Source organism: Phyllostomus hastatus, unplaced genomic scaffold (genome assembly GCF_019186645.2).
Source record: "Phyllostomus hastatus isolate PE091 unplaced genomic scaffold, TTU_PhHast_1.1 phas_scaffold_93, whole genome shotgun sequence".
NCBI classification, from domain to species: Eukaryota; Metazoa; Chordata; class Mammalia; order Chiroptera; family Phyllostomidae; genus Phyllostomus; species Phyllostomus hastatus.
The window spans coordinates 29,696,177-29,720,226 of record NW_025334042.1 but is presented as its reverse complement, the minus strand read 5'-3'; the positions used below and the strand labels follow the sequence as shown (position 1 = coordinate 29,720,226).

The 24,050-nt window shown below is 35.4% G+C and overlaps 1 protein-coding gene across 1 annotated transcript in view; it reads left to right on the top strand.

Annotated features, from left to right (window-relative positions):
- The window catches only part of CUNH12orf40 (chromosome unknown C12orf40 homolog), a 64,408-nt gene that overhangs the window by 19,860 nt on the left and 20,498 nt on the right, over nt 1–24,050 (top strand). Inside the window, exons 2-6 of the mRNA XM_045829936.1 lie at nt 4,519–4,558; nt 8,542–8,680; nt 12,638–12,770; nt 13,172–13,220; nt 16,155–16,270. Of these exons, the coding sequence (XP_045685892.1) occupies nt 4,519–4,558; nt 8,542–8,680; nt 12,638–12,770; nt 13,172–13,220; nt 16,155–16,270 (477 nt within the window). The remainder of the gene's footprint in view (nt 1–4,518; nt 4,559–8,541; nt 8,681–12,637; nt 12,771–13,171; nt 13,221–16,154; nt 16,271–24,050) is intronic.

Genomic DNA, 24,050 nt, shown 5'->3' with positions numbered 1-24,050 from the left:
TTTCACTTTGAGGAATTCCCTGTAACATTTATGGTAAAGCTGGTCTACTGGTGACAAACTCCTTATGCTTTTGTTTGACTGGAAAATGCACTCTCTCGATTTTGAAGGACAGCTTTGCTAGGTAGAGTATTTTTGGTAGGCAGTCTATTTTCTTTCAGGACTTTGAATGTTATATTACCTTTTTCCTGGCCTGTAAAGAGTCCGTTGAAAAATCTGCCCATGGTCATGGGTTTCCCTAGCATGTTATACATTGCTTTGCTCTTGAATTTTTAGAGTCCTTGTTTTTAACTTTGAACATTTAATTATGATGTGTCTTAGTGTTTGAATCTTTGGATTTTTCTCTTATTTGGTCCTTTATGGTCTTCTTGGATCTGGATGTCTGTTACTTTTCTCAGATTAGGAAAGTTTTTGGCCATTATTACTTTGAGGGGCTTTATGCCCCTTTATTTCTCCTTTTTGGGGACCCTTAGAGTGTGTATATTGGTCTGTTTGATGTTTTCCATAAATATTTTAAGATATCTTTATTATTCATTCTCTTTTCTTTTTGCTCTTCTGATAGGATGAATCCCATTTCCCTGTCTTTGAGTTCACTGATCTTTTCTTCCTCTTTAGTCTGTTGAACTTCTTTATTGAATTTTTCAGTGCACTTATTGTATTGTTCATCTCTATGATTTCTTTTTGGTACTATTTTACATTTTTTATATCTTTGTTGAAATTCTTTATGCATTTCTGTCCTTTTTTGTGAACACATGTCTTTGTTTCTTCATTTTCCTTGACCCTTTGTTTTGGTTTCTGCGCATTAAACAGCTACCTCTCTTGAGTTTTGACAGAATGGTCTCATATTCTTAGTTGTCTCTCAGATTTTGTGATTGTCCTAGCCTCCTCCTTTGTTCTTAGTGTCTCCCAGTAGTTGAGGATGTGGTGAGCTCCATCAGTGTCGTAATGTCAGCACCTAGATGCTAGCTGATTAGGAGCCTGACCCTCAGGCAGCAGCTGGGGTATGTATGTAGTTAAGACCGTTCCAGGGAGAAACTGGGAGATGAGTTTTTTTATTTTCTTTTGCCAGACCCTTCTTTGCTGGACTTAGTGTATACTGTCTGGATGGTGTTCCTGTGTCCATTGCAATCTATTTCTTTCTTTGTCACGTTCCTGTGAGACCCATGAGTGCAAGCCCCTTTGGTTATTGGAGTCAGGTGATTTGGGGACCTGTCCTTCTGGTGGCTGTCACAAAAGCTGTGACATAGATAAGTGTTTAAGCTCCTTCTAGGGACATAATAGCAACTTGGTATTATTATTGGAGTGGGCTGGTGGGACAAGCCGTGAGAGGTGTCTGCAGGCTTCTCTGGTCTCTAGGGAAAACCACAGCCAGCCTTTAGATCCTTCCTATGTTAGAAGCCTTGCCATCAGGCTGCAGCTTTTATGGTAAGTAGGTAAACCTCTCTTTGGGAAATTACTGGGATATGGGCAATTTTGCCTGATTTCTCTGTGCTAAGTCTTGGGGAGATAGCCAGTTATGAATTGTTTCTTTGTTTACTACAGTTCTGTTTTTTTAATAAAAGGAAGTCCCTTTGGCTATTAGAGCCAGGGGATCCAATGACCTGTGTAGCTGCAGCACAGATGTGGTTACAAGCTCCTTCCCAGGAGATACTGGCATCTTGGAGTGGGTTGGAATGAGAAAGCAGGAGAGACATTCTCCAGCTTCCCTGGCCTCTAGAGAGGAATATAGCCAGCCCCTAGTGCCTGCTAGAGTAATAGGCTGGATCTCAGGCAGCAGCTTTTATAGTATGCAGATAAACCTTTTGAGATACAGACTAAGATGTGGTGGTTTGCTTGTTTCCTCTATGAGTGCAGAATCTTACTAAAAATTCAAGTCTGGCTATTATGCAAATTGTAAAAAAAGTTCAGTGGGAAGCACATTGTCTTTATTGCTCAAAGGGGGAAAATCCATATAAAAAAATAAGCAAAAGCATCAGGGAGCTGCACTGTTATAGTGATGCACAATATGGTCCTGGAAGAGTTGGCTTTCCCAAGTGAAACTGTGAGCAAGAGTATCCATGTGAAACTGGATGGAAGCAGCTCATAAAGGTTCATTTGGATAAAGCTCAGCAGAACAATGTGGAACAGAAAGTTGAAACTTTTTCTGGTGTCTCTAAGAAGCTCATGGGCAAGGATGTTAATTTGGGATTCCCAGAGTTTCAGTTGTAAATGAATGACTAAATAAAATATTACATACACAGAGAAGTTAGGGACTTAAGGAAAAAGGGACTGCAGAGCCTCTTTTGTAGTTTTAGGCAGTTGCAGGAGCTACAGCAGGATTGCAGTTTCAGGGACAGTAATGCCAGGGGGAGGTGTACAGTGTCCGGGATGGAGATGATGCAGTCAGTAGTGTTAGTGTTCACCAGTGCCAGCAGTGGCAACTTTGGAGACTAATTATGGCAGGATTTTGATGGGAACCTCACGGCTCCCTAGACGACTACTTTTTTTTTTTTTTTTGTCAGTCACCAAATCTGTTTCCTCTGCTTTCTTGGTAAGCCTGTTGGCTACCCAGTTTCCTTTTAATAAATTTATTTTCTATATAAATTAGACAAAGATGCTTCCAATTTCTTGTAACTAATAAGCTTAACTGATGCAGTCTTTTTTGTTTTACTGTGGGTATTGGAGAGTGACTATTCAATAAAGCATTTAGACATAGTTTGACCTAGTAGCATTGGTTGCCTTGATAATAATTTAAATGTTCTGTTTAAGAACCTTTGACTTAGAAGTCAGGATCCTTTTCACTTTCACTGTGGTCTAGTGAGTTGTAGGCTAATCTAGCAGTTGGTTTTGAATACCTAGTTAATTTTTTAGGCACATAGTAAGGGGGGTATGTAGTGTATAGCATTTAGTAAGAACCATAAAAATGTCTTGGACAATGGAAAATCAGCCTGGAATAAAGTTACTTGATTTATACATACACAAAAACTGTATTTAGACTTGGACATGTTTGTTATCCTACTGAGCTTTATAATGTGGAAACTGCTTATAGAATTGATATTTATTAGTTTTTATAATCTTAATTTAATATTATTGCCGGCTCTGTCATGCTTCTTATATTTCTGAACTTTGAAAAGTCACTCAGTTCTCTGTGCCTCAGTTTTATAAGTTTTAAAATGATGAAGAATAAATTCCTAGGTCTACTCTAGATTTAGCATTTGATGAGTCAATGAAATGCAATTTATTTCCTTTTTTCCCTAAAGTGAATGCCAGTAGTACACTTATGATGTTACATGGAGCTGAATATACCAGATTGTTTGCTCAGTGAACTCAAAATGGTAAATTAAGACATAACTATTAGGGGATATGTTAAAGAACAAGTTCAGTAAGTGGGAGAGTCTAGAGGTATTCAGTAACTCATATTCATGTAGCTTATTAAAAACACTTAGAAAAATGAACAGCTTAGTATATTCACGGTTCACATACTTAGAAAGTAGTGTACTTCAGTAGTTAAAAACTTTAAAATTAGAGTTCTTGGGTTTGAATCTGGGCTCTACCACTTAGTTGTGTGACTGTGGGCAAGTTGCTTAGCCTGTATTGTAGTTTCTTTATCAGGAAAAAGTGGAACCTACCTTCAGAGTTGCTGTGAAGATTAAATTATCTCATCTATGTAAAATATCTGATGTATCCAGAATGGTGCAAGACATATGGTATTCATTAGCAATGTGTTATTTTATTATGTAATCTCATAGAGCTAAGATATATTTTGTCATTTTACTAAAATTCTTGCCCAGATCTTGAGTTAGAGATTTAAGTTCATGTATAGTCAAAAAATCTTTTGTACAGATCTGCTTATATTTTCATGAATGTTTCATAGCATTCTGCTGTTATTAATAGAGCAGATATTTTATCATCATTAAATACTGCACTGTCATTGTGATTCAATGCAGTGTTTGGCACAAAGTTCTTAGGTATGAAGGACATCCATAATGACTAGCTATTTTTTAAAGAAGATACAAGATTTCAAGTACAAATAGCTGATATAGTAATGTAACAGAAGTTGTTCTAATGATAAACTTAGCATTTTCTTAGATTTTATGTATAGAGTTTGATCATCTATTTCCTGTTGATTGTATTATAATATTAAATACAAAGAAAGGTAAGAAAACAGCAGTATTGACCAAGAATATTGCTGTCAGATGAGAATATTTCAGTGATATATCCTTTCCAATCATTGATTTCTCTTTGCTTATCTCGAATTTATAGTTCAGATTTATTTTATGTGTAATTATTTATCATAGGTCTAGAATCTGTTTTATCCTTGCATTGTCTAAGAAAATTATGTGGCAGGTTATATACTATAAATATTTTAAGAACGTTTTCATAGTGTCTTTTTAGAAAATAATATAATTATAACTACACTTAAAAATTTTTTTATCACTAAACTTTTAGTTGTAATTTCAAGTGTTCAATCAGCTGAAGTGACAGTTGTTTTAGAGACCATTTCTATAATTGTTATGTTTTTTTTTATCCTTCTCTTTTCAGGACCAGGGTTCTGATCAAGCAGGAACAGAGAAAGCAAAGGGTAAAGAAAATTTATTTTTATTTGTGTTGTTAGTTTTATGAGTAACGTGACCTTTTGAAGTTTTTCCCCAGGTTTATAAATTCATCTAAGTGAAATTGGAAGACCATCCTCCTTTAGCCTTCTCACTTTGTAGATAGCTTGATTAGCCACCTGTTTTGCTCATTTTGTTTTTATTTGGGTGGTGTGTCTTCTTGTTGTGACTGACTTTATATATTTAGGACTTCTTTGTCAGTCATATGTGTACTCTGTAGCTTTTATTTTTACTTAGTGCTGTCTTTGAGGGAAAGCTCTTAATTTTAATATAATTGAAGTTAGCAACTCTTTTCTGCCTTACCTTTTATTCCTTTTAGCCCATTCTTCACACAGAGGTTGGTAGGATTTTTTAAAAGCACAAATCACAGTTATTATTTCCTGGCTTAAAAGCCTCAGTTGCTTTTAGAGAGTAAATCTATTAACCATAGCCTACTAGGACCTGAAGCATCTGCAACTTGCCTGCGTCTCTGACCTTATTTCTTAACACTTGCCCGATTGTCCATTGTATTTCAGGCATAATTAACTCTTTCTGTTACTTTTCTTCTTTTTGTCTGTAATATTCTCCCTGGAGTTATTTACATGATTGCATTGCATCTCAGCTAAAGCATCTCCTCTTAGATTGGCTTTCTCTAATCACTACATCTAAGTAGTTTCCCACCCTCTAGTTACTTTCTCGTACACTCTCTTTCATTCATCATTCTTTTCATAATCTGGTATTTATAGTTTAAAAAATCTGTTCGCCTCCCGTGGCCATTAAAATATGTCAGTGAGAAGAGGGATCTTATTACTTTTATTCATTATGTATCTCCTGTGCCTAAAACTGTATCTAGCAATAACATAGCCCACTCAATCATGCATATACTGTGAATTTAATCTATCCCCAGATTATATTTAAAAAAATAATTTCACTCTATTTGGATAAGAAAGGGAAAAAGAAATGGCCCTTCCCTCAAGTGTTGTTCTCTAGTGAGGTCATTTCCTGTTCTTTTGAAAATTTTGTATCTTCCTTTATCTCCCCAAACCTCTTCCCCTACCCTGTTCCAGGGGTGTCCAACCTTTTGGCGTCTCTGTGCCACACTGGAAGAAGAGTTGTCTTGGGCGCTACACATTAAATACATTGTGACATGTAATCATAAAAATATTTCATAATATTTTAAGTAAATTTATGATTTTGTGTTGGGCTGCATTCACAGCCATCCTGGGCTGCATGTGGTCAGTGGACTGCAGGTTGGACACCCCTGCATCCCCTTCATACTCATTAGATGACTTTATCTCATATTTCAGAGGAAATAGAACCTGTTAGATGAGAATTATCTCAATTTCTACCACCAATTCTGTAAACCATCTTTTATTTTCGCCCATCTTTTCTTTCCCTGCTATGACTATAGAGTAGTTTCCTTTTGTCAAAGGAAGTGATTTGTGATCTGAATTCCATTTATTTCTGCTTTTTCAGGGATCTCAGTTACCTCTCCCCTTTCATGTGTCTTCTACCACTCCCTGTCAACCAAAGGCTGTCTATTGGTGTTTCAGTTCTGTCCTATTAAAACAAAAGTCCTTTCTGGATTCTTGCCCTTTCTTGCTATACTCCTTCACTCTTCCCTCCCATTCACTTCTCAGTCTACTTCACTATACAGCCCTTGCTAATGTCAAAATTTAATTTCATGTTGTTACATTTCAAGGATAGTTTTCAATCCAACTTACTTTACTATGCCATCATCTCCTGCGCCCCCCCCCCGCCCCGCCTACTTTTCTAATGATACAAACAAACTTCACTTAGCATTTCACAAAGTGGATAGTCTGCAGTTGGGGAACTGCCCATTCCCTCCATCTTGAAACAAGATCTTCCCTTGTTTCCTTTGACACATTGTCCACATTTTGTTTGTTTCACAGGTGCTATCGTTAGATGGCTATTTTCATGTTAAAATTTTATTATTTATTTTCTGTAACATTTCTGATTATTTTCTAAATATTTTCTGCTCATCTCTACCAAATGAAAGTTGATATAAAAATTAAGCCTAACCTTGTCAGGTAAATAAGTGAGTCATATACCTTTGTTTTTTCTAGGAACGCAAACATTAGAGGCTGTCATGATGGCTAGGTATGAGGTCCAGCTGCTTCGGAAGTATTCCCTGGATTAGATAGCCCTTGTACTGTTTTTCCTTACTCCTGGAATCTTATACGTGTTCCCATCCTCGGGCTAGCTCCCATACATCTGTCTATCTTGGAAGTAATTTCCTAAGAAACTTTCCATCTCCTCTAGCCCTCCCTCTGCATACTCTCACCCCACCTACCCATAGTTTATATATCCTTCCCGAGGATCCTCTACCATCTCCTATTGTACTTGGAATTAGCATCTTAATTTCAAGACACCATCAATTATTAGAGCCATAGTCATTTCTTCAGGGGGGAAAATATTTACATCCTGAAAGTCCTGTCATTTCATTACTGAGCTATATAGTGTGATCTTTTTAAAGACATTTAAATTCAGCCCTGACCCAAGTGGCTCAGTTGGTTGGGGGGACTCCTGGTCAGGGCACATGCCTGTGTTGCAGATAAGATCCTGCACATGGTGCCCAAAAAAGGTAACTGATCTGTGTTTCTTTTCCTCTGTTTCTCCCTTCTTTCCTCTCCCTCTAAAAATAAATAACATCTTAAAAAAATAAAGACATTTAAGTCCTAGTTGGGGTTACAAATCACTCAAATGAAATATATAGACATACTTTTTATCTATGGTTAATTTTGCATAATAACATTACATTTACTTTCCTGCCTGATAGCTGGCAAGTCTCTTAAAATTCTTACAAGTTTTTTACAACCTGAAAAGTCTATTATAGTTAACAATATTTTTGAAAAGCTAATGCAGAAGAGCCTTAACTTCTTGGAAAATTGATACTTCCTTTTGCATTAAACTTTTTGCCATCTTGGGCTTTTCTTGCTTTTGATATCTCACATATGTAATCCTTGTTTATGGCATTGTATTATGTGTTATTTAATGGAAGAGATGATATTTTCACAATTTGTTTTTTAATGTTTATTATATAATAGTTGCCCAGTAAATGAATTTTAAACAAACAAATACCTTTGAACTTGGTAAATTAGGGATGTAATCTGAGAGAAAAATAATGAAGATAAGGAGGAATGATTTTAGTTCAACCAACCAAGAAAAACATAAATACTGCATGAAAGATGATAATTATGTGTAAGGCTGGTCTAAAAAAATCTGGAATTCACGGAGAAATAAATGGAATTAAATTGGCTTTGGCTGGAGATTAGTTCTTACATGGCTTCTTTTTCTTTTCTTCTTTTCATTTCAGGTGACTTTTTTTTCTAATCCTTATCCTAGGGAGGACCTACTTAATGATTTTAGAGGGAGGGTAAGGGAGGTAGAGAGAAGGGGAGAAACATCAACGTGAGAGAGAAACATCAATCAGTTACCTCTCATACACTCCCCAACCAGGTACTGAACCTGCAACTTTGGCATGTGCCCTGACTTTGAATTGAACCCCTGACCTTCCAGCCGAACCATAAACTCAGTTGACTTTTAATAGTCCTTAGATGTGCATATATTTAATGTTTTTTATATCTGTAGGTTAGCATACCTTGAAGAAAAGTAAGTTTTTAGCCTGTTGGATTTGTTCTACCAAGTTTTTAAAATTTTCTACATTTATACCATTTTTATGATACCTGGGAATGGCTTTATAAAGTTCTGTTGTAAAAGGTATTACATTTAACAAAAGATTATAGCCAATTGTAAAATTTAGAGTCTTCGGGCAAATTAAAGCCATAATTATTGGATTTAATTTATATGTAAAGATATAACAGGGTTGTCACAAAATTATAAAAATATCAACTAAATTATTTAATAGTATTACTGCCTTTTGTTATCTATAATTCTGCCTGAAACCTCATGGTTGTTGCTGCAATGACTTTTTAATTTTTAATTATTTTAGGAATATTTTGAAAAGAAAAGGTTAAGATCAAAAATGAAGTCACTGGGAGTTTTATCTCCTGTCAAAAATTCCACTGTCAGTTTAGACCTCCTTAACCTGTATGTGGTAAATCAGATCTCTTGCCAGAAGAAAATACCTGGTAAGTCAGTCTTTCCAGTAGCATTTTGTTTGACTCTGATGCTATCATATCCTTGAGTTTTCTAATAAGTTTGTAGTTTTAGAGCCCAAAGGTTGTGGAATGGAAACTAATTTTAAAACTTGAATTAGAAATTCAAGTTTTTCAATTGTGCTCTTAAATTAGAAGCCTTGTTAATTTTTGTTGAAAATCTTTTGTTGCATAATCCATTTATTTTTATTTTTAGGTCATGTGTTATATAAAATTAATTTTACAAGGTATGGTTATTCTTGTTCAGTTAGTTCAGTTATTACTCTAAGCAGATGGTTACCAAAGTTTAGCTAAAGGCCAGGGAATAAGTTTCTTTACTATCTTATGCTATCCAGAGAATTTGTTTGAAAGGAAGAGCTGGAAAGATTTTTGCCTCAGTGATTAGTTCCCTGTCTCACAACTTGAATAATTTCTTATACATCCATGGGAAGTTAACTATAGTAGTCTCATTTCAAAATAAAGTTCATTTTGGCCTGCACTTTGATTATTCCAGTAAATAAAAGTTTAATCAGAGTACTTTTTAGATTGCTAGTGAGTTATGTGAGTTCTCAAATACATGATTGGCAAATATTTTTTCCCATTCATAGGTTGTCTTTTTATTTTGTTGATGGATTCCTTTTCTGTACAGGAGCTTTTTAGTTTGATGTAGTCCTATTTGTTTATTTTTGCTTTTGTTGCCTTTGCTTTTGGTATCATGTCCAAAAATGTTATTGCCAAGACTGATGTCAAGGAGCTAACCCCTTAGGTTTTCTTCTAGGAGTTTTATGGTCTCAGGCCTTCAAGTCTTTAATCCATGTTGAGTTGATTTTTAATGTCTTATTTAAGATAAGGTTCTGGTTTCTTTTGGATGTCACTGACCAGTGATGTATTTATTTTTTAAATATTTTTTCTCTCTCCCACTTTATTTTCTTTTTTAAAAAACTTTTTATTGTTGACACTATTACAGATGTCCTTCATTCCCCGCCCCCCACCCATTCTCCCTCCACCCGGCCCCACAACTCCCACCTTCACCACATTGGAGCCTGTGTTCATGGGCTTTGCATGTATGCGTATAGGCTCTTTAGCTGATTTCTTCTAGTCTCCCCTCCTCACCTCTGTTCTGAGATCTGTCAGTCTGCTGCACGTGTCCATACATTTGGTTTTATTTTGTTCATCAGTTTGTTTTGTTCAATAGATTCTATGTTACGAGTGAGATCATATGGTACTTGTCTCTCTCTGACTGACTCATTTCACTTAACATAATATTCTCTAGGGTCCACCCATGCCTTTGAAAAGGGTAAGAGTTCCTCCTTTTTTACAGCCACATAGAATTCCATTGTATAAATGTACCACAGCTTTTTTATCCACTCATCCACCATACTCAAGGATAAACTCAAAGTAGAAACAAGACTTGAATGTAAGTTGGGAAACAATAAATAGCCTAGAAGAAAACAGACAGTATAATCTCAGACATCTCTCAGAGCAATACCTTTGCTGATGCATCTCCTAACACCAGAGAAATAAAGGAAAAAATAAACAAATGGAACTGTATCAAACTGAAAAGCTTCTGCACAGCAAAAGTAACCATGAACAAACTGAAAAGGGAACCCACTGCATGGGAGAACATATTTGCCAATGATACACCTGATAAGAGGTTAATTTCCAAAAGTCATAAAGAACTTACACACATTAACACCAGGAAGAAAACAGTCCAATAAAAAAATGGGCAAAGGACTTGAGTAGACACTTCTCCAAAGATGACATGCAGATGACCCATAGACATATGAAAATGTTCAACATCACAAATCATCAGAGAGATGCAAATTAAAACCTCAATGAGATACTACTTCACACTGGTGAGAATGACCATCATTAATTAACAAACAAGTGCTGGTGAGGTTGCAGAGAAAAGGAAACCCTAGTACACTGTCAGTGGGAATGCAGACTGGTGCAGCCACTGTGGAAAACAGTATGGGGATAGCTCAAAAAGCAAAAAAATGAATCTGCCTTTTGACCCAGTGATCCTACTTCTGGGAATATATCCTAAGAATCCCAGACCACTAATCAAAAATAATATATGCACCCCACTTTCTTTTCATTCATATATTCAACATATGTTTATTGAGTGCCTACCATAAGTTTTATATTAGATGCTGGAAATTAAACAGAAAGTGATGGGGTCAGGACACGCTACTCAAATTGATGGAACCTTGGCATATTCAGTGATTTAAGCTGAAGGAATTTGAGAAGCAGGATGCACGGGAAGGATTCTCATGTGAAAGACGCTTTCCCTAAATAGGGAGGATCTTTATCTCCAAGACAGAGGGGCACTGAGAGGAATCTAGATGAACAGGTCTTGCTGTTTTCCCCAGTTTTGCTACACTTAGCTCATTCCCTTTTTGTCCTATCACTTTTTGCCCTGACTTTCCACACTTCTTCAAACATAGCATGAAAACACTCAAATTTAACCATCCCTTTGGGTTTTCTTTTCCATATAAAATTTTTTACATAAAACTTTATATTGAATACATTTTTTTTTGTTAATCTGTCTTTTGCTACAGGGGCCCAAGCCAAGAGTTTAGAGAAGTGAAGGAAAAAGATGTTTTTCCTCCCCTACAAGAACAAAATTTTATTAGCCAGGACTCGTGACTGCAAATGACAGAAATTTTTAAAATATGTATTTATTTAATGTTATGGGCTGAATGTTTGTATCTCCTCCCCTCCCCACAAGTTCATATGTTGGAATCTATCCTGCAGTGTTAAGATATTAGGAAGTGGGGTCTTTAGGATGTGATTAAGTTATGAGGGTGGAGCCCTCATGAATGGAATTAGTGCCCTTATGAGAGAGACTCCATGGAACTCTCCTGCACCTTTCTCTGTCTGAGGACACAGCAAGAAGATAGCTGTTTATGAATTGGAAGTGGGCCTCATCAGACAGCAAATCTGATAGCACCTTTATCTTGGACTGCGGAGCCTACAGGCTGATAAATTTTTGTTGTTTATAATTACCCCAATCTGTGGTGTTCTGTTTGTTACAGCCGCCTGCATGGATTAACACACGTAACTGAAAGGAAGAGCAGTGGTGCAGCTGGGCCTCAGAGACCGCTTGAATTAGGGACTTCGATGTTCTGAAGATTTTCACTTAAGATTTTGGCGTTATGCTCTCAGACTGTCTTCATCACTGAAACTTAAAATGTGGCCTTAAAAATCCTAATATTTCTCATGCTTTAGTTTTGCCACCAGGGAAATACTAAAGATTGTTTCCCTGCTCTGATTTTTAAATTCCACTGGATTGATGTTGTCTTGCCCTATTGATGTTGGGTCCCAGCTCTGGAACAATTACCTAATACCAGAGGGATTTGATATTATTACTGATTCATCTTGGGTCAGATGGCTACCCATAAACCAGTTACTTTTCCGGAGAGGTAGGGTTTTATAAGAAGATAGAAAGTCTATTCTAGTACTCTCTATACTGTCCATGTGTAAAAAGCATTTCTCAGAATAGGAGAGTAGTTAAAAGTACTGAACAGATGACATAATGATAACTTTTATAAGGAGAGACAAGGCTTCTGCTTCTGTCAAGTTTAAAAATCTATTAATAGTGAGGTAGAGTTAATGAAACACAGTAAACTGTAAGTGCTGTAATAGAGAACATATGTAATGCTATTACAGTATATAACATCGTATCTCATAGTCTGGGGGTCAGGGAAGTCTTGGAGGAAGAAAAAAGTAGAATATAATTATAGAGCCACTTTTATGAAGAGTATGTAAGATGAAGAAAAAGTTTACTTGAAGAAAAGTTTATAATGACTTTTTAAAAGCACATATAGAACATAATTTGTTTTAGTAAATTTCTAAGGTATACATTTATTTAATGAACATGGTATATCAAGCCATGCTTTTAAAAGATTTTTGTTATCCATTCTTATTTCTAAATATTTTTTGTTGTAGAAACTGTGAGAAAACCAATCCATGTCAATATGAATAGAGACATAAAAGTGCCCCTAAGAAAGCGTGATTTAGAACTTCCGATGTCGCCTCCCTGTGTACCATCAAACCTCTGCATTGATGATATAGAAAACAAGTAGGTTTTATCTAGATTATATATTATTAGGTATTTAAATTGATCATTACTGACACTGTTTTATTCATTTGGAAAGTGTACAAAGGGCTTATTCTTTTACCTCCAGATTTTGTATTGCTGTATTGTTAAACTATTAAGACCTTTGTCAGATAACCTAATGCTCATACTGTTTTGTGTGCATAGTTTGACTTTCCTTCTCATAAAAATGTCTCTCTAGTAATAGTATAATTTTATAAAACTCAACAATAGTATTGAGTAGGTCCCTGGAATGATTTAATTAGAGTGTCTTATGTTTTTGTTTATTTGTATTGAACAGTATGAATTTTAATATATATATAAAGAGATAGTCAATTTTATTGCCATCTTTGCTTTTAATCTTCACCTTTTATTTTTATTATTAGTATTCACAATCAAAGAGTAGGCAGCAATGAAGAGCTGGGCCCAGTACAGGTGAGAATTTTTTAAAAAAAATTTATGAGTTATTTTAACAATTGTGGCATGCTACCAAATAATACGATTTTTGAATATCAGGGTAAACTAGTTAGCCTTTAAAATTTTTTTAGTCTTTAAAATTATTCTTTTAGAAGTTTTTAATGTAAGGAGCATATACCATAAACGTATTTTAGCTGACTGCTAGTGAGAAATCCTTTAGAGTTAAGGTAATGTAGAGTAGGCCTAAGCATGCCTAACATTTGATTCTACTTGTTACTGACAAATTGCAAAGGATAATTCATTTGGGGATTCTTACTTTGGGACCATGTGTTCATTGTCAATTTATCTCTTCTGGTATAGTGACCAAAGTGTTTTGTTTTATGTTGAATTGTGATTTTCAAAATTAACATTGATCCTAAGATGGTTTTTCTTTTGAAGTATTTATTGCAAATAATTATCTTTTAGCAAGTAATTTTAATCAATTAGAAAATGCATAGATTGTGATTAAAGCCTGAAATTCTGTGGTCCAGTACCATATTATTATCCTTTCTTTCCTTCGAATTGTCAAAGTTAAACTTCATCAAAAAGATAACAGCAGTGATACTAACATCTCTTTGACATCTCTTCACCTGAATTTGTGGGTTAATGGAGTGCAGATTTCCTGTTGTGAAGAGATGACCAGCAGGAATGGAGTTTAGGGAAGAGAGGACCAAAGGTGAAAAGGCAGATAGAAAGGAGCTGTTCAGTACGTGCTTAGTTGATAACTTCTCTTGTCTTAGTAATTCCTGTCAATTAAAAAAATAAATATTAGTTGTGAATTGCTGTAGATGTAGCCAAGTTAGGAGATAAATTAAGTATAATAAATAATTCCTCTTAGGATAAAAGCTTAATTCTCTGCACTTATAATTTATAGAAAATTATAAATCCCAAAACTGGAATGTTCTTTGAAAACCTTTGAAATTGTCCTTTTATAAAACTGTTGGTAGTGAAATTGAAAATAGCTGAGTATATTTTATAATAGTTGATGGTCATAATCACAGTAAATGACCAGTTAATGATGTCATGGTAGCCAAGTAGGCATGCAGTGGAAAGGGTCCTGTGAATGGCTGTACATAATTTCAGTAGCCATAGTAGTCTGCTAAAATATGAGTTGTGATGGCTTGATTCTTTTTATGATTTGACAAATGAGAACTGGTTAAATGTATGTTAATTAAAAATATACAAATACATTTATATAGATACAGATGTGTAGTGCTAAAGTGTTTTTTAATCGTCATATTCTCCAAAGTAAAAATTATAAAAGCATCTACATTTTAAAATACTGAAATATATTTGTCATAAAAATAACAAGACATGATCTTTTACTAATTTAATGTAGAGTTAAAAAATAAAATTATTAATGATTACTATATTAATGTATAATGGTAGTGAGGAAGTGGTTATATAAACACTGTTTTGTCAACAGGAATATTTAGTTTTGAAGTCTTTCATTTTTAGAACACACTGATTTTTTGGCCATATTTTTATATTTATTATTTAAACATTTTTAATTTATAAATTTATAATTAAACACATTATAGTTATATGTTATGGTATACTGTAGCTATATGTAATGATAGTATTCAATTTTATACAAGTATGTTTTCTGTTTTCAGAGAAGAGAAAATGAATTATTACATTCCAGTGATATGTGCTAGCCCTATGAAAGACCCAGTAATTTTAGATAATGCTATGAAAAACTAATTACCCATTCACTTTGTACAATATAAGAGTAAAACTTGCATCCTAGATCAGCTTATAACTCATCTTTGCTCTATTAAATAGTTTATAGAATGGAGAATGAAACTCCTTGTAATCTCTTCTTAAATAATCTACTTATAGATTGCAGTTAGTGATTATTTCCAGAGGGGTAATAATGTTATACTTAATATGGCAGAAGGGAGAAAAGGGAGGCTAATGTCTAAGGCATAGTATTATGGAAGTAATAGCTTACTTGGAGGGATTTCAAAAAAAGTGAAAAGAATTAAAATTAAATAATAAAATACAAAAGAAAATGAGTTGAGAAAAACAGGTTAGAAGAAAAAGTAATCTGGGGCTCACTTGTCTCTACAGAAGTAGCATTAAGCCGATATATAATATTCTGTTTTCTTTCGATTGTATGTTTCTTACTTCAGGGGATGGCTTTGCCTCTCTCTGTACTTCTGTCACTGCATCTCTGAGACTGTAATAAATTATGAGACTTTATTTCCAGCTCTCCCTAACTTGAGATCTTTTTGTTTAAAAGAAGACTTTGAGTTACTCTTTTTGTCTCCTTTTTTTCCCCCCTGTTTCTATTATTAATTGTCTTTGGGATTCTGTTTTGTGGTTTATAAATAAAATATACTACAGATATAAATTATTATTGCCAGAATACTAAGTACCTTCCATATTAACAAGTGGATTATCTCATCTACTCTTTCCAACAATTTTCACACACTTTCCCCTATTGTACTCAATGATACTGATATTCAGAAAAATTAAACTAGCAATCTGTAAAATTACTCAGTGAGTGGAAGAACTTAGATAAGTACAGCTGTTTCTTTGGGAGAAGCTATTATTTTCTGTTAGAGAAGTTTGACTTCTTTTATTTCCTTAAGATCCTGGTATTCTGGGTATTTTTCTTTTTAATACATATTTTTGTCTTTTTAACCTCTAAGAAAATGGTTAGCTCACCATGGTACCAACTGTTATACAAATGCTGATATTACTCTCGTTGTTAGAACAGTGTTTATTTTGTTTTTAATAAGGACACAGTTACTTTAAGAAAAAAATTTCTTTTCAATATAGATGTCCACTGAAATGGTAAATAATAAATAATAGTATTATTTATAGTAAAATTATTTATAGTAAATAATTTTAATTGTGCATATGAACATTTACCATTTTGGCAGGTTTTTCCTTTCTGTTTTTCAGCTCAATAATGTTAATTATTCTAATACCCTGGTTTCCAAATTAAATGAAAGTCAAGATGTTCTCAGTACATCATATGAAACAGCACAATTTGGAACATTATTTGAAAGACTAAACAGGTGAGCAAAGCTATGGAAGGAAATAAAGAACCTATATCTTCTTTCTTTCAGTTAGTAATTTTTAATTTAAATTTTGATTTTAATGGACACAAATATTTTTAGTTAAAAATGCAAATAGACCTAAGTAATACTAATAGAAAAACCCACTAGAAGTAAAACATAGCATTTAATTAAAATAGTTTAGCTAATCATTTTCTAATGGGTACACATACCTAAATTATTCATTTAAAAATATTTTGGGCAAAGGTGTTTTTCACCTGTTTTATAATCTTCATGAATTACTAGTTTCTTTTTCTGTATCATAAACATATTAATAACTTTTTCCTTTATGGTAGTTGATCAGTACCCACTTTTATTTTCTTGATGTCTGTATATAAACCCTAGTTTATTGTTTTAAGTCTGTTAAAACTTGCAAAACCAGTTTGAGTCAGTCTTTATGATTGTGGTGAAAAACCTAGACTCCATAATTCTATTCCAGTCTTCCTTATTTTAGTAAACAGCACCACTATTCACTCAGTTGCTTAAACCAAAATAAAAGTTGTCCTTGATTCCTTCCTCCTTCCTTCAACTCCCAATATTCGTTTCACCAACAAAGTATTGCCAATTGTGTAATTTAACAAACTTTAAGATTATCCTCATGTGTCTATCTCCACGGTTCCATTTCAGTTTAAGCTATCACTGCCTCTTGCCTGGAGAATTGTAACAGCCACATAACAGTTGTTTCTGTTTCCTCCTGGTCCTTCAATCCAATTTTAAAATGACTTTATTAATATATAATCAACATACAACAAACTGCATTTACCTAAAATGTGCACTTTGATAAGTTTTGACATGTCAAATATAATGAATATGCAATAATATTCATCATCCCCAGTAATTTCCTTGGGCACGTTTGTAATCCATTCCTCTGTTCAATTCACATTTTACCCTCATCCTAAGGTAAATACTGATCTGCTTTCTGTATGGAGTTCTTGTGGTGCTAAGGTTATTTTCTTCTTTATTTTTTTTAGGTATAATTTATTTTTTTTATTGTTGTACAAGTACAGTTGTCTCCATTTTCCCGGTACCGCTTCTCCCCGCCTCACCCTCAGTCCTGTCGCCCGTTGGCTTTGTCCATGGGCCCTTTATACATGTTCCTTGATGACTTTTCCCCTTCTTTTCCTGTTACCCCGTTCCCCCGCCCCCTCTGGTTACTGTCAGATTGTTCTTAATTCCAGTGTCACTGGTTATATTTTGCTTGCTTGTTTGCTTTGTTGATTAGGTTCCACTTATAGGTGAGATCATATGGTATTTGTCTTTCACTGCCTGGCTTATTTCACTTAGCATAATGCTCTCCAGTTATTTTTTTTCCCTACCATTTTTTACTAGATAACAGGCTAATAATACTATTTATTTTTTTCTTTAGTGAGCTTTGGTAGTTTGTGTTATACAATGAATGAATCCTTTTTTCTATGTTGTAGAATTTATTGACTTAAATTCATTCAGAAAATCATCTTTTTAAACACTAAAATCTTTAACATCTGTAGTGATGTCTTTTTTTCTCATTATTAATATGGTCGGTTGTATTTTTTCCCTTTCTTACCATTCATTCTGATCAGAGACTTACCAACTTTATCTTCTAACTGAATCATCTCTAAGTTTCACTTTTTTTGTGGGGGGGGTGCTCATTCAGTTTTATTGCAATATTTTTGACACCTTCCATGCTATATGGTTGTTTTTGCATTCTAGAACTAATATGCTAAAGAAGCATTAATTCTGAAATTTGTTTTAGCAGTAAGGGCCCTCCCTGAGACAGGTCTGACTTTTACTGCAGCCTCCCCTGCTCTTCAAATTTACTGCTTGCTTTCCACAGCCTGACCAAGGGCACTCTGTAATAGAAGGATTTTTCTTACTTATTGGATTAGCTCCTAGGCTGGCATTTTTATGGTAGAGATGCAGCTATTGATTGTTGGCTAAAGAACATAGTTCTTATTTTTCTATTTTTAGTTCATTGAATTCTGCTTTTACCTTTATTTCCATTTGTCTTTAGTTTTTCTTCTTGTCACCTAACATGTGGTCTGTCCTGGAAAATGCTCCATGGACACTTGAGAAAAATGTATATCTGCTTCTTTTGGGAGAAATGTCCAAAAAATATCAAGTCCATCTGGTCCAGCGATTTTCAACCTTTTTTAGCTCATGGCACACATAAAGTAATTACTAAGATTCCGTGGCACATCAAAAAATACACTTTTTGCTGATCTGACAAAAAATAGGTATAATTTACTCATACTGAATGGTGGTTGTTGTGTTGGCCGTTGTCATTTTTTTACTTCACAATCTAAAGGAAAAGAGGTCAGTGCCCCTGACTAAATTGTCAGGTGTGGCATGTTTTAAAAATTCTTGTAGCACATTGGTGCACTTTGACACACTAGTGGAAAATTGCTGATCTAGTCTACTATGCCGTTTAAGATCACCGTTTCCTTCTGGATTTTCTGTCTGGATAATCTATCCATTGATGTCAGTGGGTTGTCAAAGTCCCCTACTACTATTGTATTACTGTCGATCTCTTCTGTATGTTCATCAATATTTGCTTTATATATTTAGGTATTCCTACTTTGGGTGCATAAATGTTTACAAGAGTTACATTGTTTTTTGTATCAGTTCCTTTATCATTATGAAATACCCTTCTTTGACTTTTTTTATTGCCTTTGTTTTAATGTCTGTTTTCTGAAAAAGGTATTGCTATCCTAGCTTTTTAACAAAATCTGTTCGCATGAAATATCTTTTTCCATCTCTTTACTTTCAGTCTGTGTGTGTCTTTGAGTCTGAAGTAGGCCTCTTCTAAGCAGCATATGCACAAGTTTTGTTTTCTAAATCCATTCAGCCAATGTCTTTTGTTTGGAGCACTAGGCCATTTATAATTAAAGTAATTTTTAATAGGTATGCAATTATTGCTATTAATTGTTTTCTGATGGTTTTGTAGTTCTCTCTTCCTTATTCTCTTGATCTCTTGTATGTTGGTAACTTTCTATAGTGTTATAGTGTTATGACTTTCTTTATATTTTTTATTTCTTACATGTTTTTGCTTTGTGATTACCATGTGCTTCATATATACCAAATTATGTTTATAGAATTCTGTTTAAAGTGGATTGTTGTATAAGTTTGATCACGTTCTAAATCCACTACAATTTTTACTCTCTCCCTCCATGTTTATTTTTTTGTTATTTTTTACTTTTTTTGAATGTGTTTGTGTTTCCCTTTATTGTTGTAATTACACAATTTTTATCTTTGTATTAGCTTTATAGTTGGTTGATTCACTGCTTTTACTAAGCGCTTGCCTTAGCCAGTGAGATTTTTTTCCTTTATTTTCTTATTCATGTTTCTGACTACTTAAAAAAGTCCCTTTAATAGTTCCTGTAATATTTACTGTTCCTGTTTTACTGGTGATGAACTTCTTTAGCTTTTTCTTGTCTGCAAAACTGTTTATCTCTCCTTTCATTCTAAATGACAGCCATGCTGAGTAGAATAATAATAGTTGTAGGCTTTTGCCTTTCAATTTGAATATTTTGTGTCTTTTTTTTTTCTGGCCTGCAAATTTTCTATTACAAAAATCAGCTGAGAGGTTTATAGGAGCTCCCTTGAACAAAGTTAACTTCTTTTCTCTTGTTACTTTTAGGATTTTCTCTTTGTTTATAACCTTTGCATTTTAATTATATGTCTTTAATTATGATGTGAACCTCATTGGATTCATCACTTTGGGAACTCCACATTTTCTGGACATGTATGTCTGTTTCCTTCATCATGTGGGGAAGTTTTCAGTCATTTGTTCAAATAGTTTTTCAGTGCTTTTCTCTCTCTCTCTTCCCCTTCTGGTATCCTTATGATGTGAATATTGTTATGTTTGATGTTGTTCCTGAGGGCCCTTAAACTGTCTTTATGGTTTTTTAAAAAAATTCTCTCTGTGTTTATGCCATTTCAGTTGGGTGTTTTCCACTGCTGTGTCTTCCAGATTGCTGACCTGATCCCCTGATCCATGTGATCTGCTGTTGATTCCATCTACTGTATTCTTCACTACAGTTACTGTGTTCTTCATTTCTGACTGGTTCTGTTTTATAGTTCCTATACCTCTTTGTGTAAGTCCTCATTAAGTTCATCTATTCTCCCCCTAAGTTCATTGAGCATCATCCTTATAACCAGTTTTTTGAACTCTATCTGGTAGATTACTTTGCCTCACTTTCATTTAGTTCTTTTCTAGGAGTTTAGTTCTGTTCTTTCATTTGGGACTTGTTGCACTGTCTCATTCTAGCTGACTCCCTGTGTTTTGTTTGCATGCATTTAGGGTAGATTTGTTGTGTCTTTTCGTCTCAACAAAGAGGCCTTATACAGAAAGTGTTTTGTAGGGCCTGGTGGTACAGTCTCCCTGGTCACTTGAGCTTGGTGCTCTAGGGTTGTCCCCTGTGTGGGTTGAGTGCCCCCCTATTCTAGTTGGGCCATAATTACTACTGGCAGTCAGTGGGTGGGGTTTACCCACAAGCTGACTGGCTGTGGGGACAGGCTGTCATTCCAGTGGGCTAGGTGTTGTAAGGGGGATGATTCCATAGAGTGTGAATTGCTTTAGTGGGGCCGTGGTACCAGCTGAATTTCCTCTTTGAGTGTGTCATTTGTGGAACTGTTTGGTGTTCTGATGTGACCTGAGCCCTCCACTGGATATGTTGGGTCTGGAGTATACTGGGAAGTGCACAGGTGTAAGCCAGGGTCAGCTGCTTGTGTCACACCTAGGGCTGCCTGGTAGGACTCACTAGCTGATTTGCAGTTGGTTGCTGCTTGTGCTGGGCTTGGAGAGCTGTGGTGTGAACCGAGGCTGTCTGCCACTAGTGTTGGACTTAGATGGAACTTTCAGACCAAGACTGGCCACTGCTTTTGTTTGGGGCCACTTGATGGGAGTTAACAATGCAAGTTGAGATGTGTCACCACTCATGCTCTGTTGGGGCCACCTAGGAAGAACTACAGAGCACCCCCTTTGGTTTGTGTACCTTTGAGAGATTTTGGGAAAAGCCTGCAGTACAATCTGAGACAGACTGTGTGGAGGAAGCACTGGTAGAAGTTTGGGCCTGGGGAGTGTGGTGGGTGGGGTCTCAAGGAATCACGGGGCCAGGGAGAATGGTGGTAGTCAGTGTAATGGAGAGCACAGATTTGGCTTACCCCTGTGCTGCACTGGCTGGGTGAGTGGAGAGCTCACTGAGGGAGCAATGGCATTTGCCAGAGCTTTCATCACTTGGAGAGAGTTGCCCTAACTTTTGTCTCTCTAGCACTCACCCTGAAGATAGTCAATTTAATAGTCAATTTAGTGTCTCCTCATATGTCCCTGGTGCTTTTTGACCTGCTGCCCCTGTGCTGGAGCTTAGAGTGAGTGAGTTTTGGGTGAGTGAATTTGTGTGCTACGAACAGCATGCTTTGGTCTCCTGCAGCCCTTTGTTTTTCACAGAGGCACTCCCCGTTCATTTTCACAACGAGATATTATGGGGACTTCTTTTCCTAGCCTTGGTGCTCTGGGCTGGGGGGCCAGGTGTGGGGCTGGGACCCTTTGGGAATCTCTGCAGCTGAGATGTCCCTCCTGACTCTTAGTTGCCATACCATGGGTGTTTGTCCTGCCTGTTTGTCCTACCAGTTTTGACAAGGCTTTTTCTTTAATTAAAAAAAAAATTCTTACCTGAGGATGTGTTTTATTGATTTTAGAGAGAGAGAGAGTGAGAGAAACATCAACCGATTGCCTCCCATATGTTCCCTGACTGGGGATTGAACCTGCAGCTGTTGGTGCATGGGACAGTGCTCCAACCAACTAAGCCGCCTGGCCAGGGCATGGCTTTTTCTTTATATCCTTAGTTATAGGAATTCTGTCTAGCTGGTCTGCAGGGGTTCTCAGTGATGGGTATTCTATAATTTAGTTTTAATTTGATGTGACCATGAGAAGAGGTGGGCACAGAATTTATCTACTTTACCATTTGACTGGAAAACCCAGTAATACATTCTTTTTGCTTTATACCAACAATACATTCTTTTTTGCTTTACACAGAGTTAAAAGCACTATAGAACATGTTTTTTTGTACATAAGCACACATTTTTCATTTTTGATGGTCTTCATTATTTTATATGGATCTAGATTTCCATCTAGAAAAGTGTCTGGTGACACTTTTCTTTTGCTTGGAAGATTTTCTTTAAATATTTCTTGTAGTATGGTTCTTCTGGTAATTCTTTCATCTTTTGTATATTTGCAAATCTTTATTGTCTTCCTTTCAAAAGATGTCTTTTGACTTTCATTGTTTTTAATTAGAAGTTGGCTATCATTCTTATTTTTTTAAATTATTTTATCCTCATCTGAAGACATTTTTTCATTGCTTTAGAGAGAGAGGAAGGGGTAAAGAGTATAAGAGAAACATTGACTGATTGCCTTACATATATGCCCTGACTGGAGATTGAACCCACATCCTAGGTATGTGCCCTGACTTAGAATAGAACCCACAGCATTTTGGTGTACAGGATGATGCTCCAACCAACCAAGCCTCACTGGCCAGGCCACTGCCATTCTTTCTTAATATCTGTATATATAATATATATCTTTCATTTTTTTTTTTTAAGATTTTTCTGTCATGGATTTTCTACTATGGATTTCTATCCTATGATTGGGATGTCATTTTCATTTTACTTCTTGTGTTTATGCTGTGTTGAGAATCTTGATCTGTGGACTTACTATTTTTATCAAATTTGGAAAAAATTCAGCTATTAATTTTTCAAATATTTTTTGTCTGATTTCTCTCTCCTTCTCTTGGGGACTCAAGTCACATGTAAATTAGCTCAGTTGAAGTTGTGTCACAGTTTACTGATGCTTTTTTTTAATTTTTTTCTCATTTCATTTTGCATAGATTATGCAAACTTTGCTAAATGGAACGAGATATGTCTTCAGTCTATGGCTAATTCTGTCTCCTGCTAAGACAATACCTTTCTGAGTCCTCTCTGATTTCTTTTTGAATTATAAGGCTTTCTACTCTTGCTGGTGGGAACACAGAGTTTTTCCCATCACTGTGTGAGCTCCTAGAATTGTTCAGACTTCTCACCGTGGGTGTTTCTTTTACCAGCCTTGGATAATTACCTCATATGCATGTGCTGATCAGTACTGACCTGGAGATTTGAGAATTCTCTGAAGATCTCTGGAGCTCCTTCTTTGTAGCACTTGCCTTCACAGTACTCTGCCCTGTGAGCTGTATCATCTAGTGTTTCTCTGAATCTCAAGCTCTATGTCCTCAACAAAGGCAGTCTGTAGCCTCTGACTGGGTATTCCCTCCCCATTGTGTGGCTTGAATACTCTCTCCAGGCAGTGAACTAGGAGAAATCATAGGGTTCACCTCATTTGTTTCCTCTCTTTCAGACATCATTATGCTGTTCTACCCGGTGGCTGGCTTGTATCTGAAAACCATTGTTTAATATATTTTTCTTTTCTTTTTTTTTAACTGTGTCAGGAAGCAGGATAAATCTGTTCACTCTTATTTCATTTTCAGCAGATGGAAGTCCTGAAATCCATATTCACTCAGCAATCAGGCTGATATTTTACAAGTTAATTTTACTTTTATACTTAGAACTTCTTACTGTTTTTCTCCAAATAAAGTTGTGCATCATCTGGCCCTTTTGTACCTTTTAAGACAGGTCACAAGTTTCCTTTCACTGTTTCTATTCTAACTTTATTTCTCTTCTTTTTGTTTCTCAAACATACTGCAAACTTTGCATTGGTTCTTATTATTCCATCCCT